Raw genomic sequence first — 26,179 nt, forward strand, 5'->3', positions numbered from 1 at the left:
TAAGTTTATTCATGTCAATAGATTTAGTATCCCTTCAACCCATCATACTACAGGCCTAATATCAAGTCCCGGGCCTCTTGGTTATTAAGAAGAAATTGTTTAGTAAGGATTTTTGCATATTTGATCTCTGTAGATCAAGGTCATTCATTTGAACAAACTTGGTATCCCTTTAATCAAGCTTGCTTCAAGCTCAATATTAGCCTTGGGCCTCTCAGGTTATTAAGAAGCTGTTTAAAGATCTTGGCCTACTGGACTAATCTAGCAGGTGACTGATATCTCTAGCAGGTGACCGATATATCTATTAGGTGACCGATATCTCTATTAGGTGACCGATATCTCTATTAGGTGACCGATATCTCTAACAATCAAGTAAAGATGCTTTTTTATCCCCTACAATGTTTTTCCTGACTCAAATTTTGATGTATAATGATTTCTTTGCTGTACTAATGTAACCCTGGTAAATACTAGCTGCAATCTACCGCTCGGCTAGAGAGATCTTCTCTTTAGCTCGATTGGTTGAGCGTAAGACTAGTAAGCCAGAGGTCCCGGGTTCGATCCCTAGCGGAGGCAGTGATTTAAATTTAATTAATCCTGCGCTCTGTTACATTGGCGCCTATGTAGGGACTCGGGAATGATACTCATCGCTGCTTGCGAAAGCATCGCTGTTACCCCTGGAAACTCGAGGACAAGTAATTTCCTGGAGGGGGGAGTATGTAACCCTGGTAAATACTAGCCGCAATATACCGCTCGGCTAGAGAGATCTTCTCTTTAGCTCGATTGGTTGAGCGTAAGACTAGTAAGCCAGAGGTCCCGGGTTCGATCCCTAGCGGAGGCAGTGATTTGAATTAAATTTATCCTGCGCTCTGTTACACTAACTTACCCCTTCATCTTCCTCGTCTTCCTCGTCTTCGTCAGGTCCCATGGTGAAGCCCATGTCTCTGTGATGCTCCATATCCTCTGGACCTACAAATAGGAGGTAACTCAATGTGTCAACCACCAACATACAGTCAGGGGGACCAACAACAGGAGGTAACTCAATGTGTCAACCACCAACATACAGTCAGGGGGACCAACAACAGGAAGTAACTCAATGTGTCAACCACCAACATAGTGTCAGGGGGACCAACAACAGGAGGTAACTCAATGTGTCAACCACCAACATACAGTCAGGGGGACCAACAACAGGAGGTAACTCAATGTGTCAACCACCAACATACAGTCAGGGGGACCAACAACAGGAGGTAACTCAATGTGTCAACCACCAACATACAGTCAGGGGGACCAACAACAGGAGGTAACTCAATGTGTCAACCACCAACATACAGTCAGGGGGACCAACAATAGGAGGTAACTCAATGTGACTAACACCAACATACAGTCAGGGGGACCAACAACAGGACGTAACTCAATGTGTCAAACACCAACATACAGTCAGGGGGACCAACAACAGGACGTAACTCAATGTGTCAAACACCAACATACAGTCAGGGGGACCAACAACAGGACGTAACTCAATGTGTCAAACACCAACATACAGTCAGGGGGACCAACAACAGGAAGTAACTCAATGTGTCAACCACCAACATACAGTCAGGGGGACCAACAACAGGAGGTAACTCAATGTGTCAACCACCAACATACAGTCAGGGGGACCAACAACAGGAGGTAACTCAATGTGACTAACACCAACATACAGTCAGGGGGACCAACAACAGGAGGTAACTCAATGTGTCAACCACCAACATACAGTCAGGGGGACCAACAACAGGAAGTTACTCAATGTGTCAACCACCAACATACAGTCAGGGGGACCAACAACAGGTGGTAACTCAATGTGTCAACCACCAACATACAGTCAGGGGGACCAACAACAGGAGGTAACTCAATGTGTCAACCACCAACATACAGTCAGGGGGACCAACAACAGGAGGTAACTCAATGTGTCAACCACCAACATACAGTCAGGGGGACCAACAACAGGAGGTAACTCAATGTGTCAACCACCAACATACAGTCAGGGGGACCAACAACAGGAGGTAACTCAATGTGACTAACACCAACATACAGTCAGGGGGACCAACAACAGGACGTAACTCAATGTGTCAAACACCAACATACAGTCAGGGGGACCAACAACAGGAAGTAACTCAATGTGTCAACCACCAACATACAGTCAGGGGGACCAACAACAGGAAGTAACTCAATGTGTCAACCACCAACATACAGTCAGGGGACCAACAACAGGAAGTAACTCAATGTGTCAACCACCAACATACAGTCCGGGGGACCAACAACAGGAGGTAACTCAATGTGTCAACCACCAACATACAGTCAGGGGGACCAACAACAGGAGGTAACTCAATGTGACTAACACCAACATACAGTCAGGGGGACCAACAACAGGAGGTAACTCAATGTGTCAAACACCAACATACAGTCAGGGGGACCAACAACAGGAGGTAACTCAATGTGTCAAACACCACCATACAGTCAGGGGGACCAACAATAGGAGGTAACTCAATGTGTCAACCACCAACATACAGTCAGGGGGACCAACAACAGGAGGTAACTCAATGTGTCAACCACCAACATACAGTCAGGGGGACCAACAACAGGAAGTAACTCAATGTGTCAACCACCAACATACAGTCAGGGGGACCAACAACAGGAGGTAACTCAATGTGTCAACCACCAACATACAGTCAGGGGGACCAACAACAGGAGGTAACTCAATGTGACTAACACCAACATACAGTCAGGGGGACCAACAACAGGAAGTAACTCAATGTGTCAACCATCAACATACAGTCAGGTGACCAACAACAGGAGGTAACTCAATGTGTCAACCACCAACATACAGTCAGGGGGACCAACAACAGGAGGTAACTCAATGTGTCAAACACCAACATACAGTCAGGGGGACCAACAACAGGAAGTAACTCAATGTGACTAACACCAACATACAGTCAGGGGGACCAACAACAGGAGGTAACTCAATGTGTCAACCACCAACATACAGTCAGGGGGACCAACAACAGGAGGTAACTCAATGTGTCAACCACCAACATACAGTCAGGGGACCAACAACAGGAAGTAACTCAATGTGTCAACCACCAACATACAGTCAGGGGGACCAACAACAGGAGGTAACTCAATGTGTCAACCACCAACATACAGTCAGGGGGACCAACAACAGGAGGTAACTCAATGTGACTAACACCAACATACAGTCAGGGGGACCAACAACAGGAGGTAACTCAATGTGTCAACCACCAACATACAGTCAGGGGGACCAACAACAGGAGGTAACTCAATGTGTCAACCACCAACATACAGTCAGGGGGACCAACAACAGGAAGTAACTCAATGTGACTAACACCAACATACAGTCAGGGGGACCAACAACAGGAGGTAACTCAATGTGTCAACCACCAACATACAGTCAGGGGGACCAACAACAGGAGGTAACTCAATGTGACTAACACCAACATACAGTCAGGGGGACCAACAACAGGAGGTAACTCAATGTGTCAACCATCAACATACAGTCAGGGGACCAACAACAGGAGGTAACTCAATGTGTCAACCACCAACATACAGTCAGGTGACCAACAACAGGAGGTAACTCAATTTGTCAACCACCAACATACAGTCAGGGGACCAACAACAGGAGGTAACTCAATGTGACTAACACCAACATACAGTCAGGGGGACCAACAACAGGACGTAACTCAATGTGTCAACCATCAACATACAGTCAGGGGGACCAACAACAGGAGGTAACTCAATGTGACTAACACCAACATACAGTCAGGGGGACCAACAACAGGAGGTAACTCAATGTGTCAACCACCAACATACAGTCAGGGGGACCAACAACAGGAAGTAACTCAATGTGTCAACCACCAACATACAGTCAGGGGACCAACAACAGGAGGTAACTCAATGTGTCAACCACCAACATACAGTCAGGGGGACCAACAACAGGAGGTAACTCAATGTGTCAACCACCAACATACAGTCAGGGGGACCAACAATAGGAGGTAACTCAATGTGACTAACACCAACATACAGTCAGGGGGACCAACAACAGGACGTAACTCAATGTGTCAAATACCAACATACAGTCAGGGGGACCAACAACAGGACGTAACTCAATGTGTCAAACACCAACATACAGTCAGGGGGACCAACAACTGGAAGTAACTCAATGTGTCAACCACCAACATACAGTCAGGGGGACCAACAACAGGAAGTAACTCAATGTGTCAACCACCAACATACAGTCAGGGGGACCAACAACAGGAGGTAACTCAATGTGTCAACCACCAACATACAGTCAGGGGGACCAACAACAGGAGGTAACTCAATGTGACTAACACCAACATACAGTCAGGGGGACCAACAACAGGAGGTAACTCAATGTGTCAACCACCAACATACAGTCAGGGGGACCAACAACAGGAAGTAACTCAATGTGTCAACCACCAACATACAGTCAGGGGGACCAACAACAGGTGGTAACTCAATGTGTCAACCACCAACATACAGTCAGGGGGACCAACAACAGGAGGTAACTCAATGTGTCAACCACCAACATACAGTCAGGGGGACCAACAACAGGAGGTAACTCAATGTGTCAACCACCAACATACAGTCAGGGGGACCAACAACAGGAGGTAACTCAATGTGTCAACCACCAACATACAGTCAGGGGGGCCAACAACAGGAGGTAACTCAATGTGACTAACACCAACATACAGTCAGGGGGACCAACAATAGGAAGTAACTCAATGTGTCAACCACCAACATACAGTCAGGGGGACCAACAACAGGAGGTAACTCAATGTGTCAACCACCAACATACAGTCAGGGGGACCAACAACAGGAAGTAACTCAATGTGTCAACCACCAACATACAGTCAGGGGACCAACAACAGGAAGTAACTCAATGTGTCAACCACCAACATACAGTCAGGGGGACCAACAACAGGAGGTAACTCATTGTGTCAACCACCAACATACAGTCAGGGGGACCAACAACAGGAGGTAACTCAATGTGACTAACACCAACATACAGTCAGGGGGACCAACAACAGGAGGTAACTCAATGTGTCAAACACCAACATACAGTCAGGGGACCAACAACAGGAAGTAACTCAATGTGTCAACCACCAACATACAGTCAGGGGGACCAACAACAGGAGGTAACTCAATGTGTCAACCACCAACATACAGTCAGGGGGACCAACAACAGGAGGTAACTCAATGTGACTAACACCAACATACAGTCAGGGGGACCAACAACAGGAGGTAACTCAATGTGTCAAACACCAACATACAGTCAGGGGGACCAACAATAGGAGGTAACTCAATGTGTCAACCACCAACATACAGTCAGGGGGACCAACAACAGGAGGTAACTCAATGTGTCAACCACCAACATACAGTCAGGGGGACCAACAACAGGAAGTAACTCAATGTGACTAACACCAACATACAGTCAGGGGGACCAACAACAGGAGGTAACTCAATGTGACTAACACCAACATACAGTCAGGGGGACCAGGAGGTAACTCAAAGTGACAAACACCAACATACAGTCAAGTGTAATCAATGATTTTATTATTGTGAAGATCATCCGTGGCAGTCATCACAAAATGCTTTCCTAAAATTTCGGAACTTCTCAGGATATGAATTCTCAATGCCAAATTAATGCATCTGATATACAAATATAAAATGTATTTGTGAACTTGAATAAAAGTGGTGAAAGTCTAACCCTTAGTCATTTTGACCTCACCTAGTCCTACCTTGGCCCCTGGTTAGTGTAGAGGTCTGTGAGGAGATGACGTTGGACCTACCTTGGCCCCTGGTTAGTGTAGAGGTCTGTGAGGAGATGCCGTTGGACCTACCTTGGCCTCTGGTTAGTGTAGAGGTCTGTGAGGAGATGCTGTTTGACCTACCTAGACTAGGGTTAGTGTAGAGGTCTGTGAGGAGATGCCGTTGGACCTACCTTGGCCCCTGGTTAGTGTAGAGGTCTGTGAGGAGATGCTGTTTGACCTACCTAGACTAGGGTTAGTGTAGAGGTCTGTGAGGAGATGCCGTTGGACCTACCTAGACTAGGGTTAGTGTAGAGGTCTGTGAGGAGATGCCGTTGGACCTACCTTGGCCCCTGGTTAGTGTAGAGGTCTGTGAGGAGATGCCGTGTGACCTACCTTGGCCCCTGGTTAGTGTAGAGGTCTGTGAGGAGATGCCGTTGGACCTACCTTGGCCTCTGGTTAGTGTAGAGGTCTGTGAGGAGATGCCGTGTGACCTACCTTGGCCCCTGGTTAGTGTAGAGGTCTGTGAGGAGATGCCGTTGGACCTACCTTGGCCCCTGGTTAGTGTAGAGGTCTGTGAGGAGATGACGTGTGACCTACCTTGGCCCCTGGTTAGTGTAGAGGTCTGTGAGGAGATGCCGTTGGACCTACCTTGGCCCCTGGTTAGTGTAGAGGTCTGTGAGGAGATGACATTGGACCTACCTTGGCCCCTGGTTAGTGTAGAGGTCTGTGAGGAGATGCCGTTTGACCTACCTTGGCCCCTGGTTAGTGTAGAGGTCTGTGAGGAGATGCCGTTGGACCTACCTTGGCCCCTGGTTAGTGTAGAGGTCTGTGAGGAGATGCTGTTTGACCTACCTAGACTAGGGTTAGTGTAGAGGTCTGTGAGGAGATGCTGTTTGACCTACCTTGGCCCCTGGTTAGTGTAGAGGTCTGTGAGGAGATGCCGTGTGACCTACCTTGGCCCCTGGTTAGTGTAGAGGTCTGTGAGCAGATACTGTTTGACCTACCTTGGCCCCTGGTTAGTGTAGAGGTCTGTGAGGAGATGCCGTTTGACCTACCTTGGCCCCTGGTTAGTGTAGAGGTCTGTGAGGAGATGCCGTTTGACCTACCTTGGCCCCTGGTTAGTGTAGAGGTCTGTGAGGAGATGACGTTGGACCTACCTTGGCCCCTGGTTAGTGTAGAGGTCTGTGAGGAGATGACATTGGACCTACCTTGGCCCCTGGTTAGTGTAGAGGTCTGTGAGGAGATGCCGTTTGACCTACCTTGGCCCCTGGTTAGTGTAGAGGTCTGTGAGGAGATGCCGTTGGACCTACCTTGGCCCCTGGTTAGTGTAGAGGTCTGTGAGGAGATGCTGTTTGACCTACCTAGACTAGGGTTAGTGTAGAGGTCTGTGAGGAGATGCTGTTTGACCTACTTAGACTAGGGTTAGTGTAGAGGTCTGTGAGGAGATGCCGTTTGACCTACCTTGGCCCCTGGTTAGTGTAGAGGTCTGTGAGGAGATGCCGTTGGACCTACCTTGGCCCCTGGTTAGTGTAGAGGTCTGTGAGGAGATGCCGTTTGACCTACCTTGGCCCCTGGTTAGTGTAGAGGTCTGTGAGGAGATGCCGTGTGACCTACCTTGGCCCCTGGTTAGTGTAGAGGTCTGTGAGGAGATGCCGTTTGACCTACCTTGGCCCCTGGTTAGTGTAGAGGTCTGTGAGGAGATGACGTTGGACCTACCTTGGCCCCTGTTTAGTGTAGAGGTCTGTGAGGAGATGCCGTTTGACCTACCTTGGCCCCTGGTTAGTGTAGAGGTCTGTGAGGAGATGCCGTGTGACCTACCTTGGCCCCTGGTTAGTGTAGAGGTCTGTGAGGAGATGCCGTTGGACCTACCTTGGCCCCTGGTTAGTGTAGAGGTCTGTGAGGAGATGCCGTTTGACCTACCTTGGCCCCTGGTTAGTGTAGAGGTCTGTGAGGAGATGACGTTGGACCTACCTTGGCCCCTGGTTAGTGTAGAGGTCTGTGAGGTGATGCCGTTGGACCTACCTTGGCCTCTGGTTAGTGTAGAGGTCTGTGAGGTGATGACGTTGGACCTACCTTGGCCCCTGTTTAGTGTAGAGGTCTGTGAGGAGATGCCGTGTGACCTACCTTGGCCCCTGTTTAGTGTAGAGGTCTGTGAGGTGATGCTGTTTGACCTACCTTGGCCCCTGGTTAGTGTAGAGGTCTGTGAGGTGATGCTGTTTGACCTACCTTGGCCCCTGGTTAGTGTAGAGGTCTGTGAGGTGATGCTGTTTGACCTACCTAGACTAGAGTTAGTGTAGAGGTCTGTGAGGAGATGACGTTGGACCTACCTAGACTAGGGTTAGTGTAGAGGTCTGTGAGGAGATGCTGTTTGACCTACCTAGACTAGGGTTAGTGTAGAGGTCTGTGAGGTGATGACGTTGGACCTACCTTGGCCCCTGGTTAGTGTAGAGGTCTGCGAGGAGATGCCGTGTGACCTACCTTGGCCCCTGGTTAGTGTAGAGGTCTGTGAGCAGATGCTGTTTGACCTACCTAGACTAGGGTTAGTGTAGAGGTCTGTGAGGAGATGCCGTTTGACCTACCTTGGCCCCTGGTTAGTGTAGAGGTCTGTGAGGAGATGCCGTTGGACCTACCCTGATTCCTTGTAAGAGTAGAGGTCTGCGAGGAGATGACGTTGGACCTACCTTGGCCCCTGGTTAGTGTAGAGGTCTGTGAGGTGATGCTGTTTGACCTACCTAGACTAGGGTTAGTGTAGAGGTCTGTGAGGAGATGACGTTGGACCTACCTAGACTAGGGTTAGTGTAGAGGTCTGTGAGGAGATGCTGTTTGACCTACCTAGACTAGGGTTAGTGTAGAGGTCTGTGAGGTGATGACGTTGGACCTACCTTGGCCCCTGGTTAGTGTAGAGGTCTGCGAGGAGATGCCGTGTGACCTACCTTGGCCCCTGGTTAGTGTAGAGGTCTGTGAGCAGATGCTGTTTGACCTACCTAGACTAGGGTTAGTGTAGAGGTCTGTGAGGAGATGCCGTTTGACCTACCTTGGCCCCTGGTTAGTGTAGAGGTCTGTGAGGAGATGCCGTTGGACCTACCCTGATTCCTTGTAAGAGTAGAGGTCTGCGAGGAGATGACGTTGGACCTACCCTGATTCCTTGTAAGAGTAGAGGTCTGCGAGGAGATGACGGTTGACTCGTCACTGCTTTCCTCCTTTAATGAGGCTATTGTAGGATGAGTATTTCTGAAATGAAATCAATTTTAAAAGTTTTGTCTTGAAATACAAATATATCACGGATATCACTGTAGGTCAGTCGATTTCCACAAGGTCAAGGTCATAATACTAACAGTCACACATATGTAATATCTGAAACATTTGGAACAAGAGCTTCAGACTCTAAAGAATCTTCTATTAGTATAGTAGTGCTGTTGGTCTTAGCCGCCATATTGGATTTCTGACCACCCGAAAAATAACAACATTTGGTCAGGACCATCTACTAGCAAAATTTCTTTTTGCAAAACCGAAAAATAACAACAATTTTGAGTCCCCTTCCTTAACACCCTACAAATTTTCAGCTCAATGGCAACAATGGAACTGGACAAGTATAAAATGTATTTTTCAAGATGGCTGCCATGGTGGCCATCTTGGATTTCAGACCAACCTAAAAGATAACAACACTTGGTCAAGACCATTTCAGGCAATTTTTAGCTGAATCTCACTGGTAGAACTTGACAAGAAGTTTGATGTGTGTAAAGTTTATGGACGATGGACGATGACGGACAAAGCAAATAGTTATAGGTCATCCTGACCCTTTTGGTCAGATGATTTGACAAGAGGCCAATGGGCTGAGACCTGAGATTTGAAGTATTTAAGTTAATCTAATTGACCCTTTTTGGCCCCGCCCAGGGGGGCCAGTCAGGGCCAACATGTGCATACCATCAAACTGCCATCCCAAGCTAATAATGTTAACAAAATTAGAATGAATTCCAAAGGAAATCCAACAAATCATAGTCAAAAATGTGATTTCCCTAATATGTAAACTATAATAGTAAAGTTTACCCCCTCCCCAGGGGCAAACATGAGACCCCAGGGTCATGAAATTCACAATTTTGGAAAAGCACCATAAGACCCTTCCATCTAAGAAAAGTGTTTGATTCCACCATATCTGAGAGTAGAGAAGATTTTTGAAATTTCAGTCAATTTGGCCCTTTTTAGCCCCGCCCATCAGCCCCTGGGGGTCAGTCAGGGCCAACATGTGCCTACCATCAAACTGCCATCCCATGCTGATAATGTTAACCAAATTAGAATGAATTCCAAAGGAAATCCAACAAATCATAGTCAAAAATGTGATTTCCCTAATATGTAAACTATAATAGTAGAGTTTACCCCCTCCCCAGGGGCAAACGTGAGACCCCAGGGTCATGAAATTCACAAATTTGGTAAAGCACCCTAAGACCCTTCCATCTATGAAGAGTGTTTGATTCCACCATATCTGAGAGTAGGGAAGAAGATTTTTGAAGTTTTAGTTTATTTGACCCTTTTTGGCCCCGCCCCTCAGGCCCCTGGGGGTTGGGGACCATATAATTCACAATTTTGTTTGACCTTGAGCTATAGAAGCTTCCTCCACAATTTCATTGAATTTGGTTCAGCGGTTTTGGAGAAGAAGTCAAAAATGTAAATTGGTTACGGAGGGATGACACAATGACTCACAAAAGGCGATTAGAATAGGTCACTTGAGCTTTGGATTACGTAAGTGTTACCATATGATCTATGGATTATGTATGTGTTAACATACCTGTTAATTACACGGTCTTCCACCGTCCTCTGTAACCGTGCCGATGATGCCTCCAGCAGCTGTTTCACTTTGTCAACAGGTTCCGTCTGTAACAATCATTGTCAGTGGACTATTATATACAAATCTGATGCATATTAAATAATTCAAAGGGTTTAACATCAAAGACTTTTTCACATTTTCATGATTATCAGCATTTCAGTAACAAGAGGCCAAATGGGCATCTGGTATAGATTGGTATGCTAGACCTCATTCAGAAAATGTTTTCAGCATTTTAACTAAGATTGTCTTGTTTACTTAAGAGTGCTACCTCGTCAATATATAAACTAACCAAATGAAACCAGTCCTTGGGTACACGGCCCTATATAGTCAGAGAATAGCAGGACTTAAAGAGAACATCTTTGAGTACCTCCTTCAATACGAGGCTCACAACTTATCAATCAGCTCTCGTATAAATAGAAACATAGACCATTTTTTTACCTTCATGACAATTCATACACACGTCACCATACATAAACAGATCAGGCTGCTAAGGTGTTTATATAAGCTTCTTGATAAATATAATATCAAACCTGTTGTGATGAGGGTGGCAAGATGTTTGAGGGTGGTGATGATGATTTTTGTGATGGTTCCGAGACATCGTCTTCTTTCTTACTCTCCAGGACGGGTTTAGTAGCGACAGAATCTGACTGCATAAACTTAAAGCTGAGTACGTTGTACCATCTAATGGACGTGATCCGAGGATCAAAGTCTGCCAAGCTTACTTGTGCACATCCCTTTAATAAAAAAACAAAATTATCAACCATTTTGTTCAAACTTTTCTTAAAGTTACAAACATCTATATAACACTTCTTTGAATACAAGAGGCCCAGAGGGCCTGTATCGCTCACCTGGTTTCATGAGATATGAAACAAGAATGATGCTTAAGTATATTTGTCGCTGGTATTGCTATGTCAATATATCTCATAAGCATTTTATATGGGTACATGTACATTGGTTTTATTTTAATACTAAAAATGCCAAAAGGTGCATAATCCATGAAATGAAATTGACTTTTGGCCCGACCCCATAGGGATGCTACCACACAAATGTGAGTGATATCCATTGCTTAGTTTCAGAGAAGATCTTGTTTAGACCAATTGGCCCTTTTTCACCCTGCCCTCTGCCCCCTGGGGGTCAGCTCCTTCCTTTATACAATTTTGAATCCCTACCCCAATAGGATGCTAATAGTCAAATATGAGCTGTTTCAGAGAAGTTGTTCATATCAATTTAGCCAAATTGACCCCTTTTGGCGCAGCCCCTCAGCCTCCAGGGGGTTGGCCCCATCATTTGTACAATTTTGAGTCCTTAACCCAAGGGAATGTTACCAGTCACATATTAAAGATATCCATTGCTTAGTTTCAGAGAAAAAGTTGTTTATATCAATTCTGCCAAAATAACCCCGATTGGCCCCGCCTCTTAGGTCCCCTAGGGTCAGCCTGTCATTTGTACAATTTTGAATCCCTACCCTAGGGGGTTGCTACCAGGCAAATATGAGTGATATCAGAGTTTCAGAGAAGAAGTTGTTTATATCAATTTAGCTGAATTGACCCCTTTTGGTCCCGCCCCTCAGCCCCCAGGGAGGTAGACCCCACCATTTGTACAATTTTGAATCCCTACCCCAAAGGGATTCTCACAGTCAAAATTGAGCAATATATATTGCTTAGTTTCAGAGGAGAAGTTGTTCATATCAATTTAGCCAAATTGACCCCTCTTGGCCCCGCCCCTCAGGCCCCGCGGGGGTCAGCCACACCATTTGTACAATTTTGAATCCCCACCCCATAGTGTTGCTACCAGGCAAATATGAGCAATATCCCTTGCTCAGTTTCAGAGAAGAAGTTGTTTATATCAATATAGCCCAATTGACCACATTTGGCCCCGCCCTTCAGGCCCCTGGGGGTCAGCCCCATCATTTGTACCATTTTGAATCCCCACCCCAAAGTAATGCTACCAGGCAAATATGAGCAATATGCATTGCTCGGTTTCAGAGAAGAAGTCGGTATTATCAATATAGCTATATTGACCCATTTTGGCCCGGCCCCTCAGGCCCCTAGGGGGTCAGCACCACCATTTGTACAATTTTGAATCCCCACCCCATAGTGATTGCTTCCAGGCAAATAGGAGCAATATCCTTTGCTTGGTTTCAGAGAAGAAGTCGTTTATATCAATATAGCCAAATTGACCCCTTTTGGCCCCGCCCCTCAGGCCCCTGAGGGGTCAGCCCTGTCATTTGTACAATTTTGAATCCCTACCCTAGGGGGTTGCTACCAGGCAAATATGAGTGATATACATTGCTTAATTTCAGAGAAGAAGTTGTTTATATCAATTTAGCCGAATTGACCCCTTTTGGTCCCGCCCCTCAGCCCCCAGGGAGGTAGACCCCACCATTTGTACAATTTTGAATCCCTACCCCAAAGGGATTCTCACAGTCAAAATTGAGCAATATATATTGCTTAGTTTCAGAGGAGAAGTTGTTCATAGTAATTTAGCCAAATTGACCACTCTTGGCCCCGCCCCTCAGGGCCCCCGGGGGTCAGCCACACCATTTGTACAATTTTGAATCCCCACCCCATAATGTTGCTACCAGGCAAATATGAGCAATATCCTTTGCTCGGTTTCAGAGAAGAAGTTGTTAATATCAATATAACCCAATTGACCACATTTGGCCCCGCCCCTCAGGCCCCTAGGGGGTCAGCACCACCATTTGTACAATTTTGAATCCCCACCCCATAGTGATTGCTTCCAGGCAAATAGGAGCAATATCCTTTGCTTGGTTTCAGAGAAGAAGTCGTTTATATCAATATAGCCAAATTGACCCCTTTTGGCCCCGCCCCTCAGGCCCCTGAGGGGTCAGCCCTGTCATTTGTACAATTTTGAATCCCTACCCTAGGGGGTTGCTACCAGGCAAATATGAGTGATATACATTGCTTAATTTCAGAGAAGAAGTTGTTTATATCAATTTAGCCGAATTGACCCCTTTTGGTCCCGCCCCTCAGCCCCCAGGGAGGTAGACCCCACCATTTGTACAATTTTGAATCCCTACCCCAAAGGGATTCTCACAGTCAAAATTGAGCAATATATATTGCTTAGTTTCAGAGGAGAAGTTGTTCATAGTAATTTAGCCAAATTGACCACTCTTGGCCCCGCCCCTCAGGCCCCCCGGGGGTCAGCCACACCATTTGTACAATTTTGAATCCCCACCCCATAATGTTGCTACCAGGCAAATATGAGCAATATCCTTTGCTCGGTTTCAGAGAAGAAGTTGTTAATATCAATATAACCCAATTGACCACATTTGGCCCCGCCCCTCAGGCCCCTAGGGGGTCAGCACCACCATTTGTACAATTTTGAATCCCCACCCTATAGTGATGCTTCCAGACAAATAGGAGCAATATCCTTTGCTCGGTTTCAGAGAAGAAGTCGTTTATATCAATATAGCCAAATTGACCCCTTTTGGCCCCGCCCCTCAGGCCCCTGGGGGGTCAGCCCCATTATTTGTACAATTTTGAGTCCCCTACCCATAGGGATGCTTCTGACCAAATTTGATTAAATTCTGATCAGCGGTTATGAAGAAGAAGTGAATTGTTGACGGACGGACGGACGACGGACGGACGACGGACGACATGGTATGGCATAAGCTCACCTTGGTCCTTCGGACCAGGTGAGCTAACAAGAGGCCCAGAGGGCCTGTATCGCTCACCTGGTTTCATGAGATATGAAACAAGAATGATGCTTCAGTATATTTGTCGCTAGTATTGCTATGTCAATATATATCATAAGCATTTTATATGGGTACATGTACATTGGTTTTATTTTAATGCTAAAAATGCCAAAAAGTGCATAATCCATGAAATGAAATTGACTTTTGGCCCGACCCCATAGGGATGCTACCACACAAATGTGAGTGATATCCATATTACTTAGTTTCAGAGAAGATCTTGTTAAGACTAATTGACCCCTTTTGACCCTGCCCTTTGCCCCCTGGGGGGGTCAGCTCCTTCCTTTATACAATTTTGAATCCCTACCCCTATAGGATGCTACCAGTCAAACCAATGCTAAGTTTCAGAGAATAATTTGTTTAAATCAATTTAGCCAAATAGACCCCACTTGGCCCCAACCCTCAGCCCCCTGGCGGCCTGGGTCAACCCCAACATTTGTACAATTTTGAATCCCCACCCAATAACCATGCTACCATACAAATGTGAGTAATATCCATTGCTTAGTTTCAGAGAAGAAGTTGTTTAAACAAATTGACCAATTTTGGCCCCGCCTCTCAGGCCCCTTGGGGGTCAGCCCCACCATTTGTACAATTTTGAATCCCCACCCCATAGGGATGCTACCAGGCAAATATGAGTGATATCCATTGCTTGGTTTCAGAGAAGAAGTCGTTTATATCAATATAGCCAAATTGACCACATTTGGCCTCGCCCCTCAGGCCCCTGGGGGGCCAGCCCCATCATTTGTACAATTTTGAATCCTCATCCCATAGTGATGCTACCAGGCAAATATGAGCGATATCCATTGCTCAGTTTCAGAGAAGTCGTTTATATCAATATAGCCAAATTGACCACATTTGGCCCCGCCCCTCAGGCCCCTGGGGGGCCAGCCCCATCATTTGTACAATTTTGAATCCTCACCCCATAGTGATGCTACCAGGCAAATATGAGCAATATCCATTGCTCAGTTTCAGAGAAGAAGTCGTTTATATCAATAAAGCCCAATTGACCCCTTTTGGCCCCGCCCCTCAGGCCCCTGGGGGGCCAGCCCCATCATTTGTACAATTTTGAATACTAACTCCATAGTGATGCTACCAGGCAAATATGAGCAATATCCATTGCTCAGTTTCAGAAAAGAAGTCGTTTATATCAATATAGCCCAATTGACCCCTTTTGGCCCCGCCCCTCAGGCCCCTGGGGGGCCAGCCCCATCATTTGTACAATTTTGAATCCTCACCCCATAGTGATGCTACCAGGCAAGTATTAGCGATATCCATTGCTCGGTTTCAGAGAAGAAGTCGTTTATATCAATATAGCCAAATTGACCCCTTTTGGCCCCGCCCCTCAGGCCCCTGGGGGGCCAGCCCCATCATTTGTACAATTTTGAGTCCCCTACCCATAGGGATGCTTCTGACCAAATTTGATTAAATTCTGATCAGCGGTTATGAAGAAGTCAATTGTTTACGGACGGACGACGACGGACGCCACGGTATGGCATAAGCTCACCTTGGTCCTTCGGACCAGGTGAGCTAAAAATTGAGCAGTAAAGTCGATGAAGTAGTGGAGATTGACAGCACTGTGGATTGGGGATGATATAGATTGTGACAACCTACATTTTACCATTATATTCTCATGCACACAATGTGATACTTTAATGTACCATAGAGTTTTGAATTTAGTCTCATTTTCATATTTATCATAAAAGTACACAATTCACACAATATGTGGTTTGGAGTAAGCTGAATCTGTATTAAGATCTGATCAGGGTTAATATGCAGTTTCAGCCTGCACCACTGTCATGGCTCCTGTAACTTCGCGAGAGACATACCAGACACTCCTTGCCGAGTTGCTGATGTACACTCCACACATGAACCTGCAGTGTTTTATTCAGCAGTTTTGATTCAGCAACTTTTGCTCGGAAGGCCTGATAAAAACGAGGATTCTTGAGGTCAGAAGAAGGCTGTGTTTCCCACAGCAGATCCATGTTGTGGGGCAGGAGAGCAGCCTTTATATATCTGAATCAACGAAAAAAAATATTGATTAATAACTAGGGGATTGTTAATTTCACAAATGTCACAGCATTCAAATGACCTTTGTTATAAGAGTTTCACTGATCTGACATCAGTCAAATGACCTTTGTTATAATCTTGAGTTTCACTTATCTGACAATTCAGTCAAAAAATCTTTGATATAAGAGTTTCAATGATCTGACATCAGTCAAATAATCTTTGATATAAGAGTTTCACTGATCTGGCAGAAGTCAAATGACCTTTGTTACAAGAGTTTCACTGATCTGACCTTTGTTATAAAAGTTTCACTGAACAGACAGAAGTCAAATGACCTTTGTTACAAGAGTTTCACTGATCTGACCTTTGTTACAAGAGTTTCACTGATCTGACCTCTGTTATAAGAGTTTTACTGATCCTGTTTTGAGAGGGTTTGGTACTCACACTTTGCTTCCTACAGAGAAAGCTAATGCTGATAGATTCCGGGCCTGCTCCAGTACCACAACAAGACTGCCCTCCATGTGATCATACCTAAATAACACAAATAACATAAATAACACAGGGTCACACACAATGTATACCACAAATACCACAGGGTCACACAATATATACCACAAATAACACAGGGTCACACAATGTATACCACAAATAACACAGGGTCACAATATATACCACAAATACCACAGGGTCACACACGATGTATACCACAAATACCACAGGGTCACACAATGTATACAACAAATAACACAGGGTCACACACAATGTATACCACAAATAACACAGGGTCACACAATATATACCACAAATACCACAGGGTCACACAATGTATACAACAAATAACACAGGGTCACACACAATGTATACCACAAATAACACAGGGTCACAATATATACCACAAATACCACAGGGTCACACACGATGTATACCACAAATACCACAGGGTCACACAATGTATACCACAAATACCACAGGGTCACACAATATATACCACAAATACCACAGGGTCACACAATGTATACCACAAATACCACAGGGTCACACACAATGTATACCACAAATAACACAGGGTCACACAATATATACCACAAATACCACAGGGTCACACACAATGTATACCACAAATAACACAGGGTCACACAATGTATACCACAAATAACACAGGGTCACACAATGTATACCACAAATAACACAGGGTCACACAATGTATACCACAAATAACACAGGGTCACACAATGTATACAACAAATACTACAGGGTCACACAATGTATACAACAAATACCACAGGGTCACACACAATGTATACCACAAATAACACAGGGTCACACAATATATACCACAAATACCACAGGGTCACACAATGTATACAACAAATACCACAGGGTCACAAACAATGTATACAACAAATAACACAGGGTCACACAATGTATACCACAAATAACACAGGGTCACACAATGTATACCACAAATAACACAAATAACACAGGGTCACACACAATGTATACCACAAATACCACAGGGTCACACAATATATACCACAAATAACACAGGGTCACACAATGTATACAACAAATAACACAGGGTCACACACAATGTATACCACAAATACCACAGGGTCACACAATGTATACCACAAATAACACAGGGTCACACAATATATACCACAAATACCACAGGGTCACACAATATATACCACAAATACCACAGGGTCACACACAATGTATACCACAAATAACACAGGGTCACACAATATATACCACAAATACCACAGGGTCACACACAATGTATACCACAAATACCACAGGGTCACAAAATGTATACAACAAATAACACAGGGTCACACACAATGTATACCACAAATAACACAGGGTCACACACAATGTATACTGGGAAATGATATCAATGTAAGATCTGTTTAATTAAAACATCTTATATAGGGGCTGTAAATGGATTTTTCCATCGTCTTCCTTTTGACATCACATATCTTACAGTAATTAATGGTGATTTACCATTGTGACAAAAGAAACAGGCAGTAATTAATTAAATAAGTCAGAGAAATGTCAGGGCTTGAGACAGTAGTGATTAACTAAGTCAGAGAAATGTCAGGGCTTGAGACTGTAGTGATTAACTAAGTCAGAGAAATGTCAGGACTTGAGACAGTAGTGATTAACTAAGTCAGAGAAATGTCAGGGCTTGAGACAGTAGTGATTAACTAAGTCAGAGAAATGTCAGGACTTGAGATAGTAGTGATTAACTAAGTCAGAGAAATGTCAGGACTTGAGATAGTAGTGATTAACTAAGTCAGAGAAATGTCAGGACTTGAGACTGGAGTGAATAACTAAGTCAGAGAAATGTCAGGACTTGAGACTGTAGTGATTAACTAAGTCAGAGAAATGTCAGGACTTGAGACTGGAGTGATTAACTAAGTCAGAGAAATGTCAGGACTTGAGACAGTAGTGATTAACTAAGTCAGAGAAATGTCAGGACTTGAGACTGGAGTGATTAACTAAGTCAGAGAAATGTCAGGACTTGAGACAGTAGTGATTAACTAAGTCAGAGAAATGTCAGGACTTGAGATAGTAGTGATTAACTAAGTCAGAGAAATGTCAGGACTTGAGACTGGAGTGATTAACTAAGTCAGAGAAATGTCAGGGCTTGAGACTGGAGTGATTAACTAAGTCAGAGAAATGTCAGGACTTGAGACTGGAGTGATTAACTAAGTCAGAGAAATGTCAGGGCTTGAGATAGTAGTGATTAACTAAGTCAGAGAAATGTCAGGACTTGAGACTGTAGTGATTAACTAAGCCAGAGAAATGTCAGGACTTGAGACTGGAGTGATTAACTAAGTCAGAGAAATGTCAGGACTTGAGACTGTAGTGATTAACTAAGCCAGAGAAATGTCAGGACTTGAGACTGGAGTGATTAACTAAGCCAGAGAAATGTCAGGACTTGAGACTGTAGTGATTAACTAAGTCAGAGAAATGTCAGGACTTGAGACTGGAGTGATTAACTAAGTCAGAGAAATGTCAGGACTTGAGACTGTAGTGATTAACTAAGCCAGAGAAATGTCAGGACTTGAGACTGGAGTGATTAACTAAGTCAGAGAAATGTCAGGACTTGAGACTGTAGTGATTAACTAAGCCAGAGAAATGTCAGGACTTGAGACTGGAGTGATTAACTAAGCCAGAGAAATGTCAGGGCTTGAGAGAGTAGTGATTAACTAAGTCAGAGAAATGTCAGGACTTGAGACTGGAGTGATTAACTAAGCCAGAGAAATGTCAGGGCTTGAGAGAGTAGTGATTAACTAAGTCAGAGAAATGTCAGGACTTGAGACTGTAGTGATTAACTAAGCCAGAGAAATGTCAGGACTTGAGACAGTAGTGATTAACTAAGCCAGAGAAATGTCAGGACTTGAGACTGGAGTGAATAACTAAGTCAGAGAAATGTCAGGACTTGAGACTGTAGTGATTAACTAAGTCAGAGAAATGTCAGGACTTGAGACAGTAGTGATTAACTAAGTCAGAGAAATGTCAGGACTTGAGACTGGAGTGATTAACTAAGTCAGAGAAATGTCAGGACTTGAGACTGGAGTGATTAACTAAGTCAGAGAAATGTCAGGACTTGAGACTGTAGTGATTAACTAAGCCAGAGAAATGTCAGGACTTGAGACTGGAGTGATTAACTAAGTCAGAGAAATGTCAGGGCTTGAGACTGGAGTGATTAACTAAGTCAGAGAAATGTCAGGACTTGAGATAGTAGTGATTAACTAAGTCAGAGAAATGTCAGGACTTGAGACTGTAGTGATTAACTAAGTCAGAGAAATGTCAGGACTTGAGACTGGAGTGATTAACTAAGCCAGAGAAATGTCAGGACTTGAGACAGTAGTGATTAACTAAGTCAGAGAAATGTCAGGACTTGAGACAGTAGTGATTAACTAAGTCAGAGAAATGTCAGGGCTTGAGATAGTAGTGATTAACTAAGTCAGAGAAATGTCAGGACTTGAGATAGTAGTGATTAACTAAGTCAGAGAAATGTCAGGACTTGAGACTGTAGTGATTAACTAAGTCAGAGAAATGTCAGGACTTGGGACTGGAGTGATTAACTAAGTCAGAGAAATGTCAGGACTTGAGACTGTAGTGATTAACTAAGTCAGAGAAATGTCAGGACTTGAGATAGTAGTGATTAACTAAGTCAGAGAAATGTCAGGACTTGAGACTGTAGTGATTAACTAAGTCAGAGAAATGTCAGGACTTGGGACTGGAGTGATTAACTAAGTCAGAGAAATGTCAGGACTTGAGACTGTAGTGATTAACTAAGTCAGAGAAATATCAGGACTTGAGAGAGTAGTGATTAACTAAGTCAGAGAAATGTCAGGGCTTGAGAGAGTAGTGATTAACTAAGTCAGAGAAATATCAGGACTTGAGACTGTAGTGATTAACTAAGCCAGAGAAATGTCAGGACTTGAGACAGTAGTGATTAACTAAGTCAGAGAAATGTCAGGACTTGAGACAGTAGTGATTAACTAAGTCAGAGAAATGTCAGGACTTGGGACTGGAGTGATTAACTAAGTCAGAGAAATGTCAGGACTTGAGACTGTAGTGATTAACTAAGTCAGAGAAATGTCAGGACTTGAGATAGTAGTGATTAACTAAGTCAGAGAAATGTCAGGACTTGAGACTGTAGTGATTAACTAAGTCAGAGAAATGTCAGGACTTGGGACTGGAGTGATTAACTAAGTCAGAGAAATGTCAGGACTTGAGACTGTAGTGATTAACTAAGTCAGAGAAATATCAGGACTTGAGAGAGTAGTGATTAACTAAGTCAGAGAAATGTCAGGGCTTGAGAGAGTAGTGATTAACTAAGTCAGAGAAATATCAGGACTTGAGACTGTAGTGATTAACTAAGCCAGAGAAATGTCAGGACTTGAGACAGTAGTGATTAACTAAGTCAGAGAAATGTCAGGACTTGAGACAGTAGTGATTAACTAAGTCAGAGAAATGTCAGGGCTTGAGATAGTAGTGATTAGCTAAGTCAGAGAAATGTCAGGACTTGAGATAGTAGTGATTAACTAAGTCAGAGAAATGTCAGGACTTGAGACTGTAGTGATTAACTAAGTCAGAGAAATGTCAGGACTTGGGACTGGAGTGATTAACTAAGTCAGAGAAATGTCAGGACTTGAGACTGTAGTGATTAACTAAGTCAGAGAAATGTCAGGACTTGAGACTGGAGTGATTAACTAAGTCAGAGAAATGTCAGGACTTGAGACTGTAGTGATTAACTAAGTCAGAGAAATGTCAGGACTTGGGACTGGAGTGATTAACTAAGTCAGAGAAATGTCAGGACTTGAGACTGTAGTGATTAACTAAGTCAGAGAAATGTCAGGACTTGGGACAGTAGTGATTAACTAAGTCAGAGAAATGTCAGGACTTGAGACAGTAGTGATTAACTAAGTCAGAGAAATGTCAGGGCTTGAGAGAGTAGTGATTAACTAAGTCAGAGAAATGTCAGGGCTTGAGAGAGTAGTGATTAACTAAGTCAGAGAAATGTCAGGACTTGAGAGAGTAGTGATTAACTAAGTCAGAGAAATATCAGGACTTGAGACAGTAGTGATTAACTAAGTCAGAGAAATGTCAGGGCTTGAGAGAGTAGTGATTAACTAAGTCAGAGAAATGTCAGGACTTGAGAGAGTAGTGATTAACTAAGTCAGAGAAATGTCAGGACTTGAGACTGTAGTGATTAACTAAGTCAGAGAAATATCAGGACTTGAGATAGTAGTGATTAACTAAGTCAGAGAAATGTCAGGACTTGAGACAGTAGTGATTAACTAAGTCAGAGAAATGTCAGGACTTGAGACTGGAGTGATTAACTAAGCCAGAGAAATATCAGGACTTGAGAGAGTAGTGATTAACTAAGTCAGAGAAATGTCAGGACTTGAGACTGGAGTGATTAACTAAGTCAGAGAAATGTCAGGACTTGAGACAGTAGTGATTAACTAAGTCAGAGAAATGTCAGGACTTGAGAGAGTAGTGATTAACTAAGTCAGAGAAATATCAGGACTTGAGAGAGTAGTGATTAACTAAGTCAGAGAAATGTCAGGACTTGAGACTGGAGTGATTAACTAAGCCAGAGAAATGTCAGGGCTTGAGAGAGTAGTGATTAACTAAGTCAGAGAAATGTCAGGACTTGAGACTGGAGTGATTAACTAAGCCAGAGAAATGTCAGGGCTTGAGAGAGTAGTGATTAACTAAGTCAGAGAAATGTCAGGACTTGAGACTGGAGTGATTAACTAAGCCAGAGAAATGTCAGGGCTTGAGAGAGTAGTGATTAACTAAGTCAGAGAAATGTCAGGACTTGAGACTGTAGTGATTAACTAAGTCAGAGAAATGTCAGGACTTGAGACAGTAGTGATTAACTAAGTCAGAGAAATATCAGGACTTGAGACTGTAGTGATTAACTAAGTCAGAGAAATATCAGGACTTGAGACTGGAGTGATTAACTAAGTCAGAGAAATGTCAGGACTTGAGACAGTAGTGATTAACTAAGTCAGAGAAATGTCAGGACTTGAGACTGTAGTGATTAACTAAGTCAGAGAAATATCAGGACTTGAGAGAGTAGTGATTAACTAAGTCAGAGAAATGTCATGGCTTGAGAGAGTAGTGATTAACTAAGTCAGAGAAATATCAGGACTTGAGACTGTAGTGATTAACTAAGTCAGAGAAATGTCAGGACTTGAGACAGTAGTGATTAACTAAGTCAGAGAAATGTCATGACTTGTGACAGTAGTGATTAACTAAGTCAGAGAAATGTCAGGACTTGAGACAGTAGTGATTAACTAAGTCAGAGAAATGTCAGGACTTGAGACTGTAGTGATTAACTAAGTCAGAGAAATGTCAGGACTTGAGACAGTAGTGATTAACTAAGTCAGAGAAATGTCAGGGCTTGAGACAGTAGTGATTAACTAAGTCAGAGAAATGTCAGGACTTGAGACAGTAGTGATTAACTAAGTCAGAGAAATGTCAGGACTTGAGACAGTAGTGATTAACTAAGTCAGAGAAATGTCAGGACTTGAGACAGGAGTGATTAACTAAGTCAGAGAAATGTCAGGACTTGAGACAGTAGTGATTAACTAAGTCAGAGAAATGTCAGGACTTGAGACAGTAATCTATAATGGGAAGTTAACAGCTCTCTCCAACACGTCTAAAATATTATCCAGAGGAAATTTGATCACTCACAAGTATCAGTTTTGTAAGAAATATAATTTTCTCTTGGTTACAGAATGGGTACTTCTCCTGTGATGAGTGATCTGTATGAACATTGTCTAAGAGGAGAGGGCTATAGGTACATTGTATTACAATCAATAAATAACTGTTAACCCCACAGTACATTATCTGAACATAGACCTCTCAACAGACGGACAGATGGACGGACGGACCCTAAAATTGTCTAAGAGGAGGAGACTACAGGTACCCACAAGAATATTCCTGGGACAATAATGCATTATCTGAACATATACAACATTGAAATTCTATGGGTACATAGTTCATACATGTTACATAAATCTCATATGAAAATGAAATTCGTGTAAAATTCTTGATTTCCACTCTATTAACTTGACAATAAACACCAGACTGTTGTTGAGTCTTACCTCCACTATAACTTGGTATGTACTTACCTCAGTTTGATCTGTATTTGAGCACCACTATAACTTGGTATGTACTTACCTCAGTTTGATCTGTATTTGAGCACCACTATAACTTGGTATGTACTTACCTCAGTTTGATCTGTATTTGAGCACCACTATAACTTGGTATGTACTTACCTCAGTTTGATCTGTATTTGAGCACCACTATAACTTGGTATGTACTTACCTCAGTTTGATCTGTATTTGAGCACCACTATAACTTGGTATGTACTTACCTCAGTTTGATCTGTATTTGAGCACCACTATAACTTGGTATGTACTTACCTCAGTTTGATCTGTATTTGAGCACCACTATAACTTGGTATGTACTTACCTCAGTTTGATCTGTATTTGAGCACTTTCTAAATTCATCTCCAGTGCCTCATCTAGTACATCCCTGTAAGAACAAACAACATTTCAAAGATGGAAACAAATCTTTACACAGCTTTATCTACCACGGCCATTGTCTCCTTCCCTTTATAACAAATTTTACTTTTTCAAAATATACTTCAATTTTAACAGGAACATTCCTATACATTGTCAAATTTGAAACCAAATGATCTTACCAACTCATTAATTGTAATAGATGAAACATTTCGAAGCTTTACCACCTACCTTTTGGTGATGTTCATGGATGCCTCAAACACTCCACTGTCACCCGCCACAGACTCGTCACTAACAGCAGCAGAAACACTACGGGTATTAGCCCCTGACAAATTGTTCCCTACCCCTGAGCTACTCTCACTGATAGGGCTCAGTGGGGGATTTGACATAACATCCATGTTATCTGGGTACTGAGGCTGGGCCACCTTCTTGGGGCCAGACAAAACTTGTGTAGCAGAATCCATGAGCTGCTCACTCGCCCCCATTACTGGCTTCTTATTGAGGGAGGCCCCGAGGAACAGATTAGTCTGTGTATTATTTTCGGAGCCGAGTTGATGATATGAGGATGATGAATCTAACACTACTTTTGATTGCTCAGTTTCGACACTATTAGCCGTACCAGGGCTCAGACTACTGTTACTACCAAAGAATCCCACTCGTTGTCGCTCCACTGATGTGATATGTTCATGGTAAGATGGAGGCGGACCCACATCATAGGGCGACACTGGCGGAGAAACAGATGACAAAGACGATCGCGATGATATTGATCTCATGGATGAAGACAGTTCTGTATTACTGGCTTTGATACTTTCCATGTAGCCACGGGTTGCCGCCGACGTAATGTCCAAACTAGCCGGGGTCGCCTGTGGGTTTTCATGTATCGGTGATATACTGTGTCCTTTTAACAACTTTTCCAACCTTCGATGAAGGTCGTAAAGGTTGGTTTCGGATGGCTGCGGGTAGATGTCCAGCATGCTGAGAGAGGTGAGAGAACTATGGCTACAAGAGGACAAGGACCCTAGGGATCCCAGACTAGAACCGGATGACATGGACAGGGTGCTCACCGACAGGCTGAAACAGTAAGAAGACATAAGGTCAAAATCACCGACAGGCTGAAACAGTAAGTCGACATGTATCTGAAATAATGACAGCAGTGTAAATCATGAGCAAGGAATTTCTAGCAAATCCTCATCCTTAGGACATCGCTCTAACAGATCCTTATAATTAGGACAATACTCAGATCCTTATCCTTGTCGGCCATTTTGTTTTCCTGATCCTGCCATGATATAAACAACATGTGAGATGGTAGGCTAAAAATGTCCAAACATAGAAAATGTACGGACAGGTAAGAAAGTTCATGGAATCACTGACCTCCGAAGTTGGGACTCCAGTAAGGTTGTCAGCCTTGTAGCCTCGGATAACTCCTGCATGAGTGAAGACTTCTGCTCTTGAAGCTGAATTCTGGAAAAAAAAAGGTTTTTGAATGTTGGTCAATTCTACAGATAGTGATGCTGTATAGTTTATACATCAACTGGCACACTAACATTAAATGGTCAGAAACTAAGAAAAAGGTTGTTTAAATTTAGCTGTTAAACCCATGTTAATGAACCACCCCTAAATGACCATACGATGGGCTGTTAAACCCATGTTAATGAACCACCCCTAAATGACCATACGATGGGCTGTTAAACCCATGTTAATGAACCACTCCTAAATGACCATACGATGGGCTGTTAAACCCATGTTAATGAAC

The 26,179-nt window shown here is 43.6% G+C and overlaps 1 protein-coding gene across 12 annotated transcripts in view; it reads right to left on the reverse strand.

Moving 5' to 3' along the window:
* Positions 1-26,179, reverse strand: part of LOC117329905 (protein WWC2-like) — a 75,453-nt gene that overhangs the window by 25,470 nt on the left and 23,804 nt on the right. For 11 of the 12 annotated variants that reach the window (XM_033888133.1, XM_033888129.1, XM_033888134.1 and 8 more), the window contains exons 10-18: positions 25,798-25,887; positions 24,658-25,497; positions 24,377-24,439; positions 16,808-16,894; positions 16,186-16,372; positions 11,175-11,378; positions 10,606-10,691; positions 8,908-9,053; positions 881-963 (exon numbers count right to left, since the gene is read on the reverse strand). In XM_033888133.1, the coding sequence (XP_033744024.1) occupies positions 881-963; positions 8,908-9,053; positions 10,606-10,691; positions 11,175-11,378; positions 16,186-16,372; positions 16,808-16,894; positions 24,377-24,439; positions 24,658-25,497; positions 25,798-25,887 (1,786 nt within the window). The remainder of the gene's footprint in view (positions 1-880; positions 964-8,907; positions 9,054-10,605; positions 10,692-11,174; positions 11,379-16,185; positions 16,373-16,807; positions 16,895-24,376; positions 24,440-24,657; positions 25,498-25,797; positions 25,888-26,179) is intronic. The other variant, XM_033888136.1, reaches the window with a different exon arrangement.

Source organism: Pecten maximus, chromosome 6, assembly GCF_902652985.1.
Source record: "Pecten maximus chromosome 6, xPecMax1.1, whole genome shotgun sequence".
Lineage (NCBI taxonomy): Eukaryota > Metazoa > Mollusca > Bivalvia > Pectinida > Pectinidae > Pecten > Pecten maximus.